The 22,109-nt window shown below is 35.2% G+C and overlaps 1 protein-coding gene across 3 annotated transcripts in view; it reads right to left on the bottom strand.

The window, feature by feature from the left end:
• TEX11 (testis expressed 11) overlaps positions 1-22,109 on the bottom strand; it is a 295,012-nt gene that overhangs the window by 85,143 nt on the left and 187,760 nt on the right. For 2 of the 3 annotated variants that reach the window (XM_027608457.1, XM_027608458.1), the window contains exons 17-22: positions 17,483-17,585; positions 12,413-12,537; positions 9,614-9,699; positions 6,146-6,202; positions 3,121-3,161; positions 1,836-1,922 (exon numbers count right to left, since the gene is read on the bottom strand). In XM_027608457.1, the coding sequence (XP_027464258.1) occupies positions 1,836-1,922; positions 3,121-3,161; positions 6,146-6,202; positions 9,614-9,699; positions 12,413-12,537; positions 17,483-17,585 (499 nt within the window). The remainder of the gene's footprint in view (positions 1-1,835; positions 1,923-3,120; positions 3,162-6,145; positions 6,203-9,613; positions 9,700-12,412; positions 12,538-17,482; positions 17,586-22,109) is intronic. The other variant, XM_027608459.1, reaches the window with a different exon arrangement.

Below are 22,109 nucleotides of genomic sequence, written 5' to 3'. Positions count from 1 at the left end.
TCTTGCCATTTGCAATGATGTGGATGGAGCTAGAGAGTATTATGCTAAGTGAAATAAGTCAGTCAGAGAAAGACAAAACACCAAATGATTTCCCTCATATGTGGAATTTAAGAAACAAAACAGATCAACATAGGGGAAAACAGACAGGCAAACCAAGAAACAGACTCCAAACTATAGAGAACAAACTGAGGGTTACTGGCGATGAGGTGGGCAGGGGGATAGGTTAAACGGTGATGGGTATTAAGGAGGGAACCTGTGATGAACACTGGTTGTTGTATGTAAATGATGAATCACTAAATTCTACACCTGAAACTAATATTACACTACATCTTAGCTAACTGGAATTTAAATAAAAACTTGAAAAGAAAAAAAGTTCAGCAAAGAACAGGGTACACTAGAATCAAAGGCTGAAGAAAACTGTTGTAAAGATTCACATCTTCCATAGAACATTAGAAGGCCCCATTGGAAACATTTAGCATAATCTTCATGCTGGAAAATTAAAATTAAATTTCACTGAAAGAAGTACTGGAAAATAACTTCTCAAACTTCCAAAAGATCAAAGTCATTATAAACCTTTCTATAGTTTAAATGGGTATTATTTTCAATTAGTTGCATAAGTTTCTGAGAAGCCAGATTGCTGTGTTTTTTCTATTTTCTCCTAGATTAGAGTCCCAGGAAACTCTGTAAAGCAGAAAAAGATTCATGAGAACCAGTCCACTTTGTGACACTGCTGCTTAATTGCTCTTGATTACTTATCACTGTAATAACTGCCTCCACAATTTTTATACTTGAAATTAGCCAAAAGGCTGAGAAGCAATTGCCTCTACAATTTTTTAAGTGTTTTTACTGAAATTAACCTAATAAATTACACAACTTATAATTGGTTAGCTTGATGAATTTTCAAAGTTAATATAATGATGTGACCAATCCAGATCAAGACAGACCTTGATCATTACCAGAAACTCAGAAGCAACCCAACCATCCCTCTTCAAGTCCAACTCCCTTCAAGGGAAACCACTATCTTCAATTCTAATATCATAAATTAGTTTTGCCTGCTTTTCTTTATTACCACATATAAATGGAATCAATGTCTGACTTCTTTTGTTCAACATTATGTTTGTGAGATTCATTCATTTTGTTGCATGTAGTTTACTTTTCATTTTTATTTTTTATGTAATCTCTATGCCCAACATGGGGCTCAAACTCATGCCCCGGAGATCAAGAGTTGCATGTTGTACTTATACTAAGCCAGCCAGGTATCCCACAGGCAATTTATTTTTGATAAATCAAATTTAGAGATAAGTTAGGCATCCCAGATCAAATTTAGGAGCATAGCCTTGGGGACCTGCAGTTATAAGTCCTCATTTTATTCTTAGACCCATTTCTAGATAAAAAGAAAACTAATATTTATTGAGTACCTACTATGTCCCAGGTTTTTATTTAAAACCTTTACTAGCCCTCTGAAGTATGTATAATTGTTTCCCTTTTATAAATAATGAAACTGAGATTAAGTAAGTTATCCTTGTACCCACTGCTAGCTACACATACAGAGCCAGAATTTGGGGTGCCTGGGTGGCTCAGTTGGCTGAGCATCCAACTCTTGGTTTCAGCTCAGGCTGTGGTCTCAGGGTCATGAGATCAGGCCCCACGTTGGGGTCTGTGCTCAGAGGGGAGTCTGCTTGTCCCTCTCCCTCTCCTCCTCGCCGCTTGCTTGCTCTCTCTCAAATAAAGAAAGAAATAAAGTCTTAAAAAAAAAAAAGGAGCCAGAATGTGAATCCACGTATGTCTGATTCTACCACCCACCAGTTTCCCATAGCCACAGAATATTCTTTTACCTATTTTTCGAAACCATTGAGCTTCATTAGCTCTTGAGTCCGAATTCAAGGCCTCTCCATTGAAAGACTGAGAGAGTTTCAGGAGTGCTGCATTGAACAGAAAGATTTTATAGTGAGGTCTTTTACTTTATACTCTAGCAAAATTTTTAATACTGCCTTAAAAACAGTCAAACATGGGTTTGAAATTAGAAAATTCTTTGTGTGTGTGTGTGCATAGGTACATACCAAAAGTAATTAAAATGACACAAAGCATTACCAAAGCTCCAAGAAGCAGTTAACTCAAACTTTGGGGGAACAAACACATCTTTGGAGAGATTTATAATTTTAACTTAATCATTCACCACCTGAGGTAGAAAGATAGGATTTACAAGTAAGGAAACAGAAGAGTGGGAGCAATCATTAAAAAGACTGAAATGGAGATGGAGAACTGGAAGAGTGTTGACAGGTTGCCATAATACTTACTGAGCTGCCACAGCAAGCATACTGAAGAACCAGAACATGCTGTCATCATCCCAAGACATTTACTACCTACCCACATACCCTCCTGAGAGGTAAGAATACCAAACAGCTAAGTATGAAAGCCTTGGTTTCTAAACCACTTTGCTACACTTAACACCTTAGTGATAGGTAATTGAGGTATAAAACTGAACTACTGAAATAAAGAAAATGAAGTTTCTAAGATGTTTTGGACATGAGGAAATAGGTATTTGGGCAGTGGAAATAGGAAGAGCTGTTAGGCAAAAGGGACACTGGGTAAGAAAGCACAGAATTGGTAAAAAGAAATCGATGTGGCTAGGAGGTTAGCTTTAAGTGAAGAGGGAGGAATTAGTAGTAGAAAGGGGAGAGGACATAGGCTTGGGTAGTTCGAAAAAACAAGTTTCAAAATAACAGAGTGAACAATCTGAATCTGATTCAGAGAGCATGAAAATTAACAGGGTGCACAGCATTTTTATTTGTCTTGATCCTTTTTCACCTGTTCTATTCTTAGGTTAGGATCAAATAGCAATAAGGACAGACAGAAAGAAGGACAGAAGGAAGGAAGGAAATGTCTTTAAAATAAACTGGAATAAAAAGAGAGCTGAAATCACATTTGGAGATGAATGTGAGTGATGACAAACTTTTCTCTGCTTGTGAATAAAGAAACCAAAGTAGACTTCTATGGCAAACATTAATAAAAGCATGAAGCTTAACTCAAACATGAAGTCTGTCTGAGTCGTGTACTTGGAGAATTTAAGAGAAGACAGAAGCAAGATGAAGGAGTGAAAATAACCAGGATGATATTTACCTGTATTCAGGCAAGTCAAAAGTCTATCCATTTCTTTCTTTCTAAAAAATAAAGAAAAGAGTGTTTTCCTACTGTTCCAAAGCTTTACTACAGAAAAGTACCAAAATAAGACCCCAAGAGAGCTACACAAAGGCAATGCAAAACTGTGAAGTTTATCGTTCAAGGCTCCATCCTATCATTTCAACACTATTTTTCCTCACTATAGGATACTGTTCTTCATTCCCCAGTGCTCTCACATTTTTTCTCTCTTCCCCTTCTACTCCTACTCTCAGCAAAGGATTTATATTACAGGGTCACTGAATTTGAGAGCAGAGAGTGATTTTGTGATTTTCAAGCTTTTTCTTTTTTGAAGAGAGGAATTAGAACCCTTGTTTCAAATAAACTTTGATGAAAATCTAATATACAAGAAAAGATGTAAGTTTAGCTGTTCTGTTTGAACCAGTAGTGGATAGAGGCCTAGAGCCTCACCTTCCTGGAAGTCCCTGAGGCTGTGCCACAGAATTTCCAGGGTTCTGAAATATATTTTAAAAAGCACTTATCCAGTCCAGACCCTTCATTTTATAGATAAGGAACCAGATCTGGAAATGGAGGATGATGTGTCTAATGTCATGCAATTAATGACAATTTCAGGACTACAACACAGGTCTCTTGACCCTTTGTCAAATTTCTTTAAGGGGATATAAATTTTAACAGAGGAAAACATGTCATTTTACTGAACAAAGGAATGAATATGGAAGTACTGGCAAGTTCAACTAAGGAAGTTAAGAGGAAGTATACTATGAGACTGTCCCTATCATGAGGAGCTCTAGTATTACATAATAAAGACTATGCTTCAAGAAAAGTAGCAGCTTTCTCAGAGATAAATAGAAGTCTGGTTTACTTAAAATAACTTCTTAAAGTAAACTTTATTGATTTGAATTTCAGCTGATCTAAAGTTTACTTCCTCACTTATTTAATTCAGTGACTATAAAATAATCCAGTAAGGGTCCATTAATGCAAATACATAGTATAAATAAGAATGAGGAACTGGAAAGGGATGTATATAGTCTATTTAAGAGACAAACTGCTTTAAAAAAATTTTAGCACGTGAGTTGTTAAAATACTTAGGTAGATACTGCTAAATGAAAACCATGGGTTTTTTGGAAAAGAAAGGAACTTTAAAGATTACCCAGTCTAGCTTTTTTTAGTAGATGAAAAAATAAAGCTTAGAGAAGTTAAAATAAGTTGTTGTTGTCTAAGGTTAACCGGAGTTAGTGAAATAACTGAAACTGGAACTCAATTCTCAGGCTCTTCCACTGAATTGTTTTTTTTTTTTTTTTAATAATCTATTTGTTAAATAAGGTGCTGTCTGCTCTCTGAAAACACTGCTAGCAGATGTTCTTTATGACTATATTTACTTGAGAATAATAAAGGTCTATTTTTAAACTATTCTGTAATTTAAGTTTATCATTAATTTAAATAGGATTCCTTTCCTTTCCCCATTTCCAAACTGATTTTAATGAGTAAGGTTTGACTATATGTCACAATTACATGGAATATGAAGCACTTTTTAATACCAGTACTAAAGATCTTCTTGTAAGTAACTGAATGATATTCAGCCACTTAAATAAACTGAGTGGCTATTATGTGTCAGATACTGTCCTAGGTTTCAGAGATACAAAGATAAATACAAATAGTCCTAGCCCTCAAAGAGATCTTAAAATCTACTAGGTATGTTTAGTCTCTGAGTTTCTTTTCTAAATTTTTTAAATGACTTTTTAAAATTTTGAAAATTGAAGTATAGTTGACACATAATATAACACTAGTTTCAGGTATACAACACAGTGATTGGACAAGTCTATACATTATGCCATGCTCATCACAGACAAATGGATCCCCATGTTATCTATTACCCAGCTTCAATAATTATTAAACTCATCATCGATCTTATTTCAATCATACCCCCACCCATACTTTTCCCTCCCCTATTATTTTGAAGCTGATTTCTAGACATCGTATCATTTCATCCATAAATATTTTAGGATGTGTCTCTAAGAGATAAAGATTCTTTTAAAAAGCAATAACCACACTATCATTATATGTCTAAAAATTAATGTCTTAATATCATCAAATATTTGGTCATTATTAAAATTTATAATTTTCTCAGTATCTTTTTTAGTTTGTTTGCATTCTTTTAATATATTCATAGAGCCTATAAAGAAGAGGCAAAATTTATGCTTGGGTAAAATTTGTATCATGAAAAAAGTTAAGTCATCAGTCCAGTATTATCTCAGTCACAGATATTTCCCAAAGAATTTAGCTGAAAAAATGTACTGCCTCCAGGTACAAATTATGTATATATAGCAAAAGCAAAATAGAGATACACTATTACAGAGTTTTCATCTAAGTAGAGAATACAGAGATGAGTGATTATTTCTCTGAAAGTTATCCCTAATCAAGACCTGGAATAGAGCTTTCTCTCAAATCATTAGGAGGTAGTGAATTTCGTGAATGAAAAATTGGTGACCTAATTCTTCCACCAATTGTTAAGTTCTTGATGTCTTATGCCACAGAAACTGTGAGCAGAAAGATATCTGAGCTGATACAGATTCACAATCAACAAGCTGACCAGGTTATATGTTTCTGTGGCGAAGTAAGAGATCTGACTATATATCTCTCATGTTAAGAAAGGGGAAAACAGATGCAACATCATAGTAAAATCATAGCTAACATTATTGAGGGCTTAGTAAGTGCTTGGCACTCTCAAAGTGTTTTCATGTATTTACTCATTGAGTCATCACATCAACCCCATAAGGTAGGCACTATTCTATTTTCATTTTACGGATGGGGAAATAAAAGCCCAGGTTACACATCTAGTAAGTGGCAGAGACAGGATATGAACCCAGGAAGACTGGCCCCAGAGTCTATATTGATCTTACTATACTGGACATCTCTCAACATAAGGTTTATATTGAAAGTTACTATAATTATTCTAATGGCAAATACATCATTTCTGTAAGTACGTATGTAAGTTATTTCAACTTACTTGCTTTCAGATTCTGGCATCTCAGACACTCTTGGGAGAACTAGACGAAACAAACACCTGTATGATAAAGTAATACAAAAAGTGATGCTTAGAAAAAAACATATGAAAGAATATTGACCAACTTATTAATCTTGATTACCCCAGGAGGCAAAAGTGAGAAAAGAGAGGGTAAGGAGGGGACTAATTTTATTTTACTTATAGATCTTTGTATTGTTTTAATGGTTGTAATGAAAACATGCAAATTTTATAATTTGGGGAGAGTAATTTAAGAAAATAATTTAAAAAAAAAGTGCTGCTTATGACAAATTCTTAAATAGTTCCACTGTTATATCATTGCTCCAAATCACCTGCTAGAACATCAGGTACGATATACAGATCTTAATATTTTTCTTAAGGAACCTGGAGGTGGCCTTTGGGTTCCACATAAACTAGGATGACTGTTCTTTCAAGGGGATCTGACAGCATAATGATGAACTAACAAAATAAGCTAGCTTATAAAGTTTTAAATGCTAAAAATCTTTTTAAAAATACCATCTATTCTGAGTGATTTTAGATATTTATCTGACTGAAGGCATGCAAGTAACTCAAGACTCCTCTGATACTTACTTCTGTGACTCCATTTCTTTTCAAGTGTAGTTGACTAATAGGAAAACCACTATAGCACCCTTCTGGTTTCCGATTTTTGCCACTGACATATTCTTAGTCACATCATTAGGAGTTATCATGTCCTAACCTCACCCTCTATCTCACTACTGTATGTAAAAGTTCCCTTTCTTTTTAAAGACTTTACTTATTTATTTGACAGAGAGAGAGAGACAGCAAGAGAGGGAACACAAGCAGGGGGAGTGGGAGAGGGAGAAGCAGGCCCCCTGCAGAGAAGGGAGCCTGATACAGGGGTTATCCCAGGACCACAGGATCATGACCTGAGCCGAAGGCAGATGCTTAACGACTGAGCCACCCAGGTGCCCCTAAAAGTTCCCTTTTGATAAACCATTTTCCTTCATAGAAAGAGAAAAGGGGAAAAAATCAAGTTCAACTGATGTCTTTTTTTTAAAGATGAATTATTTATTTATTTGAGAGAGAGAGCGCACAGTAGGGGGGAGGGGGAGAGGGAGAGGCAGACTTCCTGCTGAGCAGGGAGCCCAATGAGGGGCTTGATCCCAGGATCCTGAGATTGTGACCTGAGTCAAAAGCAGATGCTTAACTGACTGGCACCCCAACTGATATCTTTTTTTTTAACTTTAAGCATCCCTATCAAATTTCCAAAGACATTTTTCACAGAAACAGAAAAAAATCCTAAAATTCTTTTGGAAACAGAAAATACCCTGAATAGCCAAAGCAACCTTGAGAAAGAAGAATAAAGCTGGAGACATCACACCTCCTGGTTTCAAACTATACCACAAAGCTATAGTAATCAAAACAGCATGGTACCACCACAAAAATAGTAACGTACACCAAAAGAACAGAGAGTCCAGAAATAAACCCATGTATAAACCATGTATATACCGTGTTAACTAATATTTGAGAAGAGAGTCAAGAATATTCAATGGGGAAAGATAGTCTTTTCAGTAAATGTTGCTGGTAAAACTAGATTATTCACATGCAAAAAAATGAAATTGGGCCACTGTCTTTCACTACTCACAAAAATTAACTTGAAATGGATTAAACACTTAAGACCTAAAAACAGTAAACCTCCTAAAAGAAAACACAGGGGAAAAGCTCTTTGACAATGACTTTTTCGATATGACACCCAAAGCACAAGCAAAAATGAACAAGTGGGACTACATCAAACCACAAAGCTTCTGCACAGCAAAGGAAACAAAATGAAAGGGCAACCTACAGAATAGGAGAAAATAATTTGCAAACCATGTATCTGATAAGGGGTTACTATACAAAACAAATAAGGAGCATATGCAACTCAAAAAAAAAAACAACAAATAATCTGATTTAAAAATGGGCAAAGGACTTGAACAGACATTTTTCCAAAGAAGACATGCATGTCAACAAATACATGAAAAGATGCTGAACATCACTAATCATCAGGGAAATGCAAATCAAGACTACAATGAAGTATCACCTCATACCTGTTAGATTGGCTGGTATCAAAAAGATAAGTTTTGGTGAGGATGTGGAAAAGAAGGAAACCTTCGACATTCTTGGTGGGAACATAAATTGGTATAGCCACTGGAAAACAGTATAGAGGTTCCTCAAAAATTAAAAACAGAACTACCATATGATCCAGCAATCCCACTTCTGGGTTTAGATCCAAAGGAAAGAAAATCACTATCTTGAAAAGCTACCTGAACCCTCATGTTCATTGCAGCATTATTCACAATAGCCAAGACATGGAAGCAACTTAAGTGTCCACTGATAGAGGAATGGATAAAGAAAATGTGATATGTACACACACACACACGAGTATTTTTTAATTAACATTTATTGTATTAAAGATTTTACTTATTTATTTGACAGAGACACAGTGAGAGAGGGAACACAAGTAGGGGGAGCAGGAGACGGAGAAGCAGGACTCCCACAGAGCAGGGAGCCCGATGCGGGGCTCGATCCCACGACCCTGGGATCATGACCTGAGCTGAAGGCAGACACTTAATGACTGAGCCACCCAGGCGCCCCTAACTTATTTGAGAGAGAGAGAGAGAGAGAGAGCGCACACGAGTGGGGGGAGGGGCAGAGGGAGAGGGAGAAAGAGAATCTCAAACAGACTCCACGCCCAGCGCAGAGCCTGATGCAGGGCTCCATCTCATGACCCTGAGATCATGACCTGAGCCCAAATAAAGAGTCAGACACTTAACTGACTAAGCCACCCAGGCACCCCACCCCACAGGATTATTATTTAGTCATATAAAAGAAGGAAATCCTGCCTTTTGTGACAACATGAATGGACTTTGAGGGCATTGTGCTAAGTGAAAAGACAAAGAAAGACAAATACTCTATTATCTCACTTATGTGCTGAATCTTTTTTTAAAAAAGTGAAGAACAGAAATAGTGGAACAGTGTTTGCTAGGAGCTAGGTGTGGAAGAAGTGGGGAAATGTGGTCAAAGGGTACGAACTTCAAATTATAAGACACACAAGTTCTGGGGATCTAATGTAGAGCATGGTGACGATAGTTAACAAGACTGTATTACATATCTGAAAGTCGGGAAGAGACTAAATCTTAGATGTTCTTACTACACACAAAGAAACTGTAATTTTGTGAGGTGATGAATATGTTAACTAATTTTGTTGTGCCAATCATTTCACAATATATGCATGTTTCAAATTATCAGGTTATACACCTTAAACTTATACAATGTTATATGTCAATTATATCTCAATAAAGCTCGGAAAAAATTTAAAATAACAGTTGGTACAGTAGACCTGATCACATCACCTCAGCACTATTTTGACAAAGTTTATAGACCAAGAATAACAGGAAATCCTTTCACATCTACAGGATGTTAATTACTTACCTTAAAGCTGTAAGGACTTGTTGCGGGTCTTCTGAATATTGAGCTAAATATTCCAAAGCTTTACCTGCCACAATTTGCTGTCCATTCTAAAAAGAACAAATATAATATGTTAAATTACATTTCAAAGTGGTACTTATACAAAATGTTACCTATATTCCTGTCCTTTAAGGACAAGAAAAAAAATCTGACCTTGTCATTTTATATTATCAAAAGAGCTAATGCAAGATGATAGAATGAAGAAACAACTCATTGACAAAACCAGAACAGATTCATATTGGTCCCAGAAACCCACTCCTCCCTCTCCACAAATACTCACAGACTTGCCAACACTGCCATGAACCCACTAGGACTAATTTTATTGTGATCTTTATCCTTTTTCATTAGCAGTAACCAAAGGAACCCCGACCTTCATTTCTAGCACCCGAATCCCCATAAAGCTCTATAAATCCCTCTTTTCCCATTTCTCCCCAACTCCCCCAATCTTTCCACTTTTGTTCTCTAAAGTCTAGTTCATTATCATCAAAATCTTCTCTATGAGCAACCTCTTCTCTGAAAGTTCCCTCCACATTCTTTCTGTAATGGAAATCTAGGTCCCACCAAGGATACTGCTTCCAAAGAAGCCCTCTCAAGTAGTAGTGATTTTGCTCTCATTTCCCTTCTACCCATAGACCTGGAGATGGAGTAGGCGTCGTTTTCGCTCTTCATTGCTGTTTTAAATCATTCTCCCTTCCCCCCTCCCCAAATCCCTAGCTTTGAATTTCCTTCATCAGACTATATCACCCACCATTTCTCATTGTCCTGATCTACCAGCTCTCTGGCCATTTCTTCTCATTTCTTGATGACTTATCTACTATACAGTTATTTTCTCGAAAAACTACTCCTGTCTTAGTTTTTGGCACTTTCAATAAATAGACAGATGATCCTCCTAATATCCTAGTCTCTTATTTCCTTAAATTCTACTCTGCCAATTACCTTAGCTGTTCACTAGCACAGTCATTGACTGTACCCTCTCATTATTGTTGAGTGTCTTCTCATGTGTCTGTTGGCCATCTGTAAGTTTTCTTTGGAGAAATGTCTGTTCATGTCTTCTGCCCATTTTTAAACTGGAGTATTTGTTTTTTTGGGTGTTGAAGTTGTGTCGGTTCTTTATATATTTCGGATCCTGCCCCTTTATTGGATATGTCACTTGCAGATATCTTCTTCCATTCAGTACGTTGTCTTTTAGGTTTGTGGATTATCTCCTTCACTTGTGGAGAAGCTTTATATTTTGATGTAGTCACAACAGTTTATTTTTGTTTTGATTTCCCTTGCCTCAGGAGACATATCTAGAAAAATGTTGCTATGGCTGATGTCAGAGAAATTACTGCCTGTGGTCTCTTCTAGGATTTTTATGATTTCAGGTCTCACATTTAGGTCACATTTTGAGTTTATTTTTGTGTATGGTGTTAGAAAGTAGTCCAGTTTCATTCTTTTGCATGTAACTGTCCAGTTTTCCCAGCACCATTTGTTGATGAGACTTTTTCCCACTACATATTCTCTCCGCCTTTGTTAAAAGTTAATTGACCATATAATTATAGGTTTATTTCTGGGTTTTCTATTCTGTTCCATTGATCTTTGTGTTGGACTCTGTCGTTACTAACGGTTGCAAACCTTCCATACTCTCAGTTAGGGCTGGGACTAGGGTGAGCTAAGTGACGTAAGTGAGGCTCTTAAGGTGCAAAATTTAAGGAGGCACTCACTCTTACGGTCATGCAAGAACCAACTCTGCACTTGCATGACTCAGAAAGTGGGTGCTTCCTTAAGTGCCTCACTTCCTCATCTTGGTCCCGCTCTGTTTCATGTATTCCACTTTCTGACCACCATCTCCTACCTTTCTAATTCACTCCCTTCTGTTACTCCAGAAATCCTTCAACTGCACTTAGACCTCCAAACCATTATGTTACGAATTTTTCACTGCCCCTCATCCCCTTGATGTCCTCTTCCATGACCAGTTTAAATTCCATGGGGATTAATGATAATCACTTCCTCGTTTCTTGATTTTCCTACTCTTCCTCCTTTGCTTCATTGTATTCATCTGGCAAAACCACAAACCTGGTTAAATCCAACTTTCTACTGACTTTTGTGCCTACATCCATGCAGCTGAAGGTGGCTGGATAAAAACCTGTACAACTATTTCTTTTATTTTAAAACGTCATCAAATAGGCCTTAACACTTACTGGGCAAGCATCCTGCACTAGCATGTCATTCGCTTTCTTGCTTTCCTGCATGATTAGTTTACACCTTACCCTATCTTCTCAAACTCTCCAACATCTCCTCTCCCATTCTCACTCCAGGTGATGACCTTGTTTCCTACTTTGTTGAAAAAACTGAAGCCGTCAGGAAAAAAAACTTCCAGATTCCCACTACCACATTTATTCATATACCAGGGAACACACCACATACTCTAACTTCTCAACTGCTTTTATAGATGAACTATCCATTTTCTTTCCTAAAGCCAGTCCCTGAATTTATACACTTGTGTCCATCACCTCTTGCCTGTTTAAGGACATTGCTCTAACAATTCTCTTTTCTCTCTCACACAGTCAACTTTTTGTTCTCTTACTAGGTCATTTCCATCAGCATATAAGCATTCTCATTCATCCCATCTCAAACAAACAAACAAACATCTGATCCTACTTCTCACACCAACTACTGACCAGTTTCTTTTCTTTGTAGCAAACTCCTCTAAAGAGTTCCATGAATTGTCTCTCAAAATGGAAAAGAGGTAAAAAATCTTGGGGATAAATGCATAAGAATTACCTCTAAAGCAAACTGGGCAGCTAAACTGAGGAGCATGACAGGTGAATCTTTATCTGTAGGTGGCCCATTCTTCTCCGGATCTTTAGGTATTAATAACTTCTCTAATGTAGTAATTGCCTGCAAAGCTGAAAAAGAAGGAAACAATTAAAAAAATGAGATACTCTTATCAAACATAATAGCTATATATCGTTAATTATATCACAGTGACTTTAGAACTCATTTTGAGAGCACCAATATCTTTTTTTTATTAAGTTCAATTAGCCAACATATAGTACATCATTAGTTTTTGATGTAGTGTTCAAAGAGCACTAATATCTTTAAAATATTAGTTAATTTACATAAAGTCATCCAAATTGCTAAACTGTCAAGGAGGACTTGAATGTCAGAAAAATGCCCAACTGAGCAATTCACCTCTATGAATTTATCCCATGGATATACTTGCAAAAGTGAACAAAAACATAAAAATATGTTTATCCAGCAATTTTTTAAAGAGTACAATATAGAACCAACCTAAATTCTATCACTAATGGATGGCCTAATACATTTTGGCACATTCATAAAATGGAATATAAAACAGAATTAAATTTAAAAATGAATGAATGAATTCCATTATATATCTTAAAGGTAGACTACAATAAGTTAAATGTATGCACTACAGAACTTAAATAACAATTAAAATAACAAAACAAAGAGAGCTAACAGCCCAAAAAGATGAGATAAATATCATCATAAAAAATACTCAATCCACAAGAAAGTAGAAAAAAGAAAAATGGTGACAATGAACAGATGAGACAAACAGAAGACAAACAAAAAGATGCTAAATTTAAACCTAACCATACCAATAATCATGTTAAATATAAATGGTCTAGATGACCCAAGTAAAAGGCAGATAGTCACACTGAATTAAAGAAAGCAACTTTCAACTATATGCTACCTACAAGAAACACACTTTAAATATAATATAAAGACAAAATTAGTTAAAAAAAACCACATGGGATAATATGTACTATGATAAAGGTAATCAAAAGAAAGCTGGAGTGGCTATATTAATATCAGACAAAATGGATTTCAGAGCAAAGAATATTACATAACAGAAGGTTAATTCATGATGATAAGGGAATTAATTCATTATGAGAACATAACAATCTTAGGGCGCCTGGGTGGCTCAGTTGGTTCAGCGACTGCCTTCGGCTCAGGTCATGATCCTGGAGTCCCAGGATCGAGTCCCGCATCGGGGGGGTCCCTGCTCAGCAGGGAGTCTGCTTCTCCCTCTGACCATCTTCCCTCTCGTGTTCTCTGTCTCTCATTCTCTCTCTCTCAAATAAATAAATAAAATCTTAAAAAACAAAACAAAACACGAGAACATAACAATCTTAAATGTTTATGCACCTTATAACAAAATTTCAAAACACTTAAAGAACTGCAAGGAAAAATTAACAAATTAACGAATCCACAATTATAGTCAAAGATTTCAGTACCTTCTCTTAGTAATTGATAGAACAAGTAGTAAATCAGTAAGGATGCAGTACACTTTATACTATTAATTAACTTGACCTGAGTAACATTTACAAAACACTCAAACAAACACCAGTAAAATATACATTTTTCTCAAGTGCACACAGAACGTTTACAAATAAAGACAATATTCTGGGCCATAGGAACAAGCCTTAACATATTAAAAAGGATTCAAGTCATACAAAATTATGATCTTTGACTATATGATTTCAAGTTTATTATACAGCTAAACTAATTTAGACAGTGTGGAAGTGGTATAAAGATAGATGAATAGATCAATGGAACAGAATGAAGAATCTAGAAAGAGACCCACACACACATATATGACAACTGATTTTCAATAAATGTGCAAAGGTAATTCAGTTGAAAAAGGATAGGTTTTATTTTTTTATTTTTTATTTTATTTTATTTTTAAAGATTTTATTTATTTGACAGAGAGAGACACAATGAGAGAGGGAACACAAGCAGGGGGAGCGGGAGAGGGAGAAGCAGGCTTCCGCGGAGCAGGGAGCCTGATGCGGGGCTCGATCCCAGGACCCCGGGATCACAAGCAGGGGGAGCAAAAGGCAGAGCTGGCAGAGGGAGAAGCAGGCTCCCCGCTGAGCAGGGAGCCTGATGTGGGACTCGATTCCATGACCCTGGGATCATGACCTGAGTCGAAGGCAGACGCTTAACCGACTGAGCTACCCAGGCGTCCCAAAAAAAGATAGTTTTTAAATAAATGATGCTGAAAAAATGATGCTGGAATGAGTAGATAGCCATGTGTCAAAAAAATGAACTTTGGTTCATAACTTAAATACAAAAATTAATATACAAAATTGATCATAGAACTAACCATACACTTAAACCTCTATTTCTTGAAGAAAACACAGGAAAAAATTTTTGTGACCTTAGATTAGGTAAAGATTTCTTACCCATAATACCAAAAGCACACTCCATAAAAGAGGAAAAAAGATAAATTAGACTGTCAAACTTTTCATGAAAGACATAAGAAAATAAAAAGAAAAAATTTATAAAACACATATCCAATAATTTGTATCTAAAATATATAAAGAAATTTCAAAACTCAATAATAAGAAAACAAAGTTCTCTATATCTTAGTAACTAAAATATATTTCTTTCCTATGTTCTAGCCACTATGATAGAAGATGAATAAAACATATAGAGATGAATTAAAAAAAAGAAAACAAAGTTTCCTATAAAAAACTGGACAAAAGATTTATACAAACACTGTCAAAGAAGATATATGGATGTCAAATATTACAGAAATGCAAGTTAAAACCACAATAAGATACCATTACCCTACTATCAGAATGGGTAAAATATTTTTTAAATGGACAATTCCAAGTGCTGTTGAGGATGCAGATCACCTGGAACACTCATATATAGCTGGTTAGAATGTAAAATTGTATAGCTACTTAGGAAAACAGGTTGGCAGTTTCTAATAAAGTTAAACATATATTTACCATACAATCCAAAAATCCAACTCCTAGATATTTATCCTAGAGAAGTTAAATCTTACCATCACACAAAATCTGTAAACAGATATTTGTAGCACATTTATTCACAGCTGCTCAAAACGGAAACCATCCAAATATACTTCAACTGGTGAATGAATAAACAAACTGTGGTACATACATATTATAGACTATTACTCAGCAATAAAAAAGAACAAGCTATGGAAACACAACAGTATGAATGAGTTTTGAATGCATTATCATAAGTGAAATAAAGGCTCAAAAAGCTTCACAATGTATGGTCCCATTTATATGACATTTTGGAAATGGCAAAAATATAAAGATAGAAATGAGTTCAGTCATTTCCAGGACTAAAAGTGGTTGGAAGGAATGACAACAAGGGAACCTGAGGTAATTTTTTGTTCTATATCATGACTGTAATGGTGGTTACATGACTGTATACATTTGTCAAAACTCATAGAATTATTAATATAAATAAACCTTATAGAATCATATACTAGTAAGTTTTATTCTATATGTTATCAATAAACATGGCTTTAAAAATGGTCACAGATAACTGGGGAAAAAAAATAAAAAGACAGCTGATTCTATGTTTAAAAAGTAAAAACAAAAATATTTTAATAGAATGTTAAAAGGTTTAATAGGAAATCTAATTTTTGCCATTTCTTTTGGTAAAAAGTTTCAAATTTTTTCAATCTCTCAACATAATACATCAAATAAAACAAATTCCCAGAAGTCTCCAACAAAAACACTGATGATGGACATGACTATACTATAAACCCTGATAAAGAACTGACTCCAATTTGCTAATCTTTAATTAATATACAGGAATACTTTACTACCCTGGAACATTTCTTTTTCAATGAAGAATAAATTATCTTTCTTTTTTTATGGAGTGCAAAGCAGAGTCCATTGCACATAGTAGGTATTCATAAACAGTTGCTCAATTGGATTAGTATAAATTGTTTGGATCCATTAATTTAAACTTCTCAATTTCTCAACTTAAGCCCTTCACAACTGCTCCAACTGCCTCAGGACATTCTCAGCTACACTGAGAGCTGAATGGGAATAATATCACAGCGCAGGTGTATCTGTAACCAGGTCAAGATACAGGAGTGTACAGACACATCAACTAGGAAACTATGCTTAACTTAATGGAAAGGGCCCAACACTAATGGGATGAGGTTCATGTGAGTAATTCCAGCAATTGTCAACTCTGTAGAGAGAAACTCAATTTCAAGGCCAAATCTCTTACCAATCACTTCCCAAGTAAGTGAAAAGATTTAAAAGTAAGCTGGAGACTTTGTCTAAGACAACTCTTTGTTTGTTTTAAAGATTTTTAAATTTTTATTTATTTGACAGAGAGAGAGTGAGAGAGGGAACACAAGCAGGGAGAGAGGGAGAAGGAGAAGCAGGCTTCCCGCGGAACAGGGAGCCCGATGCAGGGCTCAATCCCAGGACCCTGGGATCATGACCTGAGCGGAAGGCAGATGCTTAACAACTGAGCCACCCAGGCACCCCTGTCTAAGACAACTCTTAACTGAAATGGGTTTGCAGCATGAATTCCCTCTTACCCCACAGCTTTTTGTTTTTTATTTTTTATTTTTTAAAGATCTTATTTATTTATTTGACAGAGAGAGACAAAGCGAGAAAGGGAACACAAGCAGGGGGGGGTGGGAGAGGGAGAAGCAGGCTTCCCGCTGAGCAGGGACCCCGATGCGGGGCTCGATCATGACCTGAGCCGAAGGCAGATGCTCCACTGACTGAGCCACCCAGGAGCCCCACCCCACAGCTTTTTAAACTTAATTTTTAACAGGTTCAAATGACAGAAAATACAAAAAAGTATACAACGACAAGAATTTCTCCCCAATTCCCTAGGCAGCCCCTGTTCTTTTATTCCTATGTAACCTCCATAATTCTGTTTTGTTGCATGGTTGTATCATCTTTACATAGGAAAGCTAGAATATAGAATATATAACTCCACTGTCTTAAAAACAATGTTTTTTTCTTTATGGTAGAAGAGGATTATTATTCTTTATATTAACAGTTAAATATAATTCATAAATAACATTCATACCTCTGCCAGGGTTGCCCTCTAAAATTGCAATCTTGAATACATAAAACTGAGTGAAAATATTTGTAGGATCACGTTGTTCAGCTTCTGTCATTGCCTCTTTAGCCTGCAAAAAGGAAATATTGGATCTCTTTTATAAAAGTAATAAGGAAGACCTTATCATATTTTACTAAAATTATTAATACAGTCACAATGGCTGAGGATACTCATCGTAAAAAGATGTGAATCTAAGTAAAATCTTTAAAGAACTGTTCTCTTAAAATGCTGAAGAAACAGTGAGTTCTGCCTCTAGAAATAGAGTGCATTATATATGTCAGACCAACTCTCCTACTGAAAACAACGAAAAATGTTAGATAACATTTTTTTTCAATTCCAAAGCAACTTACAAGATAATAAAATCTAAGGAAAAGTGAGGTTCCAGAGAAACAAGCAGAGAATTAAAGCCACTTTTTTTCTGGTGGGCATTTATAAATCTAGACAAATGTTAGCTGCAGTTTTAAATGAATCTCACATCAGACATCAAGAGACCCAAGGGACCACACTCTTAGGTTACCAGAACTAAACTGCTCCTACCTGCATCACCAGGGGACTGCAAAGAAAGTTACTTTGGTTCTGAAAGGAACACAACAAAATGTGGTGGGGAGAACCAATCCCTAAGGTATGTATTTATGGCACCAAATTACATTAAACAGGAGGCCAAAAGACCTCAAACTATGAATTTATTTGACGTTGGTCCTAAACATCTGAAGAAGCAAAGGTAAATATTCTCTGGGGGAAGTAACCTTCATCCTAGGCTTCAACATATTTCCAAAAATTATTTTTTAAGAATCAGGAGTAGTAAACATAAAAAAAAAAAAAAATCAAGCATACTAAGAAGCAATACACCATAAATGAGAATCAGCAGAAACAACAAATTGCAGAAACAGATTCTCAAAATTTAGATACCAGAATTATAAAAAAACTATCTATAAAACACCTGTTTTCAAAGTTTAAAGAAATAAAAGATCCTTAAAAATATATATAAGTAGGTTGATATACAATTGTACATATTGATATGGTACAGTGGTTATTTGCAGCTGATCTCAATTCTGATTGATTATTGCCCTTGGCATATCAGTTGTTACACATCTTGAATATCAGAGAAGTTTGTAGGAAACAGAAACTATAAAATATGACCTTGATGATCTGAAAAAGTACTTGAAATGAAAAATACAATAACCCAAATGGAAACATGGTAGATAGGTTCAACAGCAGATTAGAAACATGAGAAGGGAAAATTAGTGAACTGAAAGATAAGGCAAAATAAATTAGGCGAAGCGCAGTACAGATATTACAAACATGGACAGTTAAATAAAGATTCTATTATCTTTAAGATGACAAATGAAAGAATTGAAATACTAAGTAAATTCCACGTTGGTAGAAGGGGGTAACCAGAAATTTTAAAAAACAGAGGATACTCCTTTCAACAAACTGTGTTGAAACAAATGGACATCCATGTGCCAAAAAAATGAATCTGAACACAGACCACAAACCTTCCACAAAATTAACACAAAATGGATCATAAACCTAAATATAAAACTCCCAGTTATAGAACTCTTAGAAAGTAACAAAGGAGAAAATTGAAGTGACCTTTGGTTTGCTAATGACTTTGTTTATCTTTTAAAGTTTTTACAGTGTAATATTAGGTTCACATGTATAATACAGTGATTCAACACTTCCATACAATACCCAGTGGTCATCATGACAAATACACTCCTTAATCCCCATCATCTATTTAACCCATCCCCCCTACCCACCTCCCCTCTGGTAACCCTCAGTTTGTTCCCTATAGTTAAGAGTCTGTTTCTTGGTTTGCCTCTCTCTTATTTCCCTGGAAATTTGTTTTCTGTCTTAAATTTCACATATGAGTGAAATCATATGGTATTTGTCTTTCTCTGACTGAATTATTTCGCTTAGCATAATACTCTCTAGCTCCATCCATGTCAGTGCAAATGGTGAGATTTCATTCTTTTTGATAGCTGAGCAATATTCCATTGCATATAAAAATATGCATACACACACACACACACACATATGCACCATAACTTCTTTATCCATTCATCAGTCGACGGACATTTAGGCTCTTTCTATAATTTGGTTATTGTAGATAATGCTGCTACAGACATTAGACATTGGTGTGAAGCCATGTGGCCCTGGAATTTTGTTTGTTGGGAGATTTTTGATTACTGATCCAATTTCTTTGCTACTTATGAGTCTATTCAAGTGTTCTGTTTCTTCCTGTTTCAGTTTTGGTAATTTATATGTTTCTTGAAATTTATCTATTTCCTTTGGGTTGGTGATGACTTTTAAAAAACACAACACCAAAAGCACAATCCATGAAAGAAAAAATTGGGAGTTGGACATTATTAAAATTAGAAATGTCTGCTATGTGAAAGATATTGTTAGAGAATGAAAACATAAGCCACACAGTGAGAGAAAACATTTGTAAAACACATATCTGATAAAAAATTGATGTCCAAAATATACAAAGAATTCAACAATAAGACAAGAAACTACTCAATTATAAATTGGGGAAAAGACTTGAACAGATAATCTCACTAAAGAAGACATACAGATGGCAAATAAGCATATAAAAAGATGCTCAACATTATATTTCATCAAGAAAATGCAAATTAAAATAATACCACTATACAACCATTAAAATGGCTAAAATCTAAAACACTGACAAAACCAAATACTGGTGAGAATGTGGAGAAATAGGAATTCTCATTCATTGCTAGTAAGAAAAATAATAGTAGAGCCATTTTGAAAGACAGTTTCATAGTTTCTTATAAAACTAAACATACTCTCACAATATGATCTAGCAATTGCCCTTCTTAGTATTTTACCCAAATGAGCTGCAAGCTAATGTCCACACAAAATCCTGCACATTACTTATTATAGAAACTTTACTCATAATTGTGAAAACTTGGAAGTAACCAAAATATCCTTCAATAGGTTATAAAAATATAATAAAATTCAGAATACCCTAATTTTGTAATGATAGTGTGTAAATCACTTTTATCTCTACTATAAAAGTTAAAAACAATAATATTGAAAATAACTATAGCTATAAAAATTTGTTAACAGATGTACAATATAAAAAGATATAAAGTGTGACATGAATAGCATAAATGTGAGGAGAGGAGAAGTGTAGAGTTTCTCTATGCGTTTGAACATAAGTTGTTAACAGCTTAAAATAGATGGTTATATCTAAAAGATGCTTTATGTAAACCACATGGTAACCACAAAGAAAAAACCCATAGTACATACATAAAAGATAAATAAAAAGGAATTAAAGCATACCACAAGAATAAATTTTTAAAAAGACAGCAAGAGAGGAAAAAAGAACAAAGGAATTAGAAACTAAGAAAACAAGTAACAAAATGGCAATAGTAGGTCCTTACCTATCAAAATTACTTTAAATATAAATGGAATAAATTCTCCAATCAAAGACACAGAGGGACTAAATAATTTTTAATAAAAATATTCCAACAGTATTCTACCTACTAGAGACTAACTTAGCTATAAGGACACACATAAACTGGAAGGGACTGAAAAAGATATTACATACAAATGGTAAGGAAAAGTGAGCAGGAGTGGCTATAATTGTATCAGATAAAACAGACCTTAGTCAAAATTGGTCACAAGAGGCAAAGAAGGTCACTATATAGTGAGAAAGGGGTCAACGCATTAAGAGGATATAACAATTATATATACACTGAACATTAGAGCAACTAAATATTTAAAACTAATACTAACCGAAAAGATGCTCAACATCACTGATCATCAGGGAAATGCACATGAAAACCACAATGAGATACCACTTCACACCTGTCAGAATGGTTAATTCAAATACACAAGAAATAACAAGTTTTGACAAAGACGTGGAGAAAAAGGAACCCTCATACAATGTTTGAGGGAATGCAAATTGGTAGAGCCACTGTGGAAATCACTATGGAGCTTCCTCAAATTATAATTAGAATTACCATATGATCCAGTATTTCTATCACTGGGTATTTATCCCCCAAAAAGGGAAAACACTAATTTGAAAATATTACACTCCTATGTCTACTGCAGCAATTGTTTGCAGCGTTACTGCAGCATTATTTACAATTGCCAAGATGTGGAAGCAATCCAAGTGTTCACTGATAGATGGATGAAGCACAGATGTGGTATATACTTTATGGAAATTACTCAGCCGTAAAAAAGAATGAACTCTTGCCATTTGCGATAACATGGATGGACCTAGAGGGTCTAGAGAATATAATGTTAAGTGAAATAGCTCAGAGAAAGACAAACACCATATGATTTCACTCATATGTGGAACTTAACACACAAAACAAACAACAAAAAAGGACACAGACATAAAGAGACTCATAAATACAAAGAACAAACTGGTGGTTGCCAGAGGAAAGGTGGGTAGGGTGGTTAAGAGTACACTTATCTTGATGAGCATGGAGATATGTATAAAACTGTACACCTGAAACTAATATAACACAGTATGTTGATTATACTTGAATTTAACAATAAATACATAAATAAAGCAAATGTTAACAAACTGAAGGGAGTAACAGGCAGCAATTATAAA

Source organism: Zalophus californianus, chromosome X (genome assembly GCF_009762305.2).
Source record: "Zalophus californianus isolate mZalCal1 chromosome X, mZalCal1.pri.v2, whole genome shotgun sequence".
NCBI classification, from domain to species: Eukaryota; Metazoa; Chordata; class Mammalia; order Carnivora; family Otariidae; genus Zalophus; species Zalophus californianus.
Note: the sequence above shows the minus strand (reverse complement) of the source record. Positions and strands in the feature narration are given on the sequence as shown.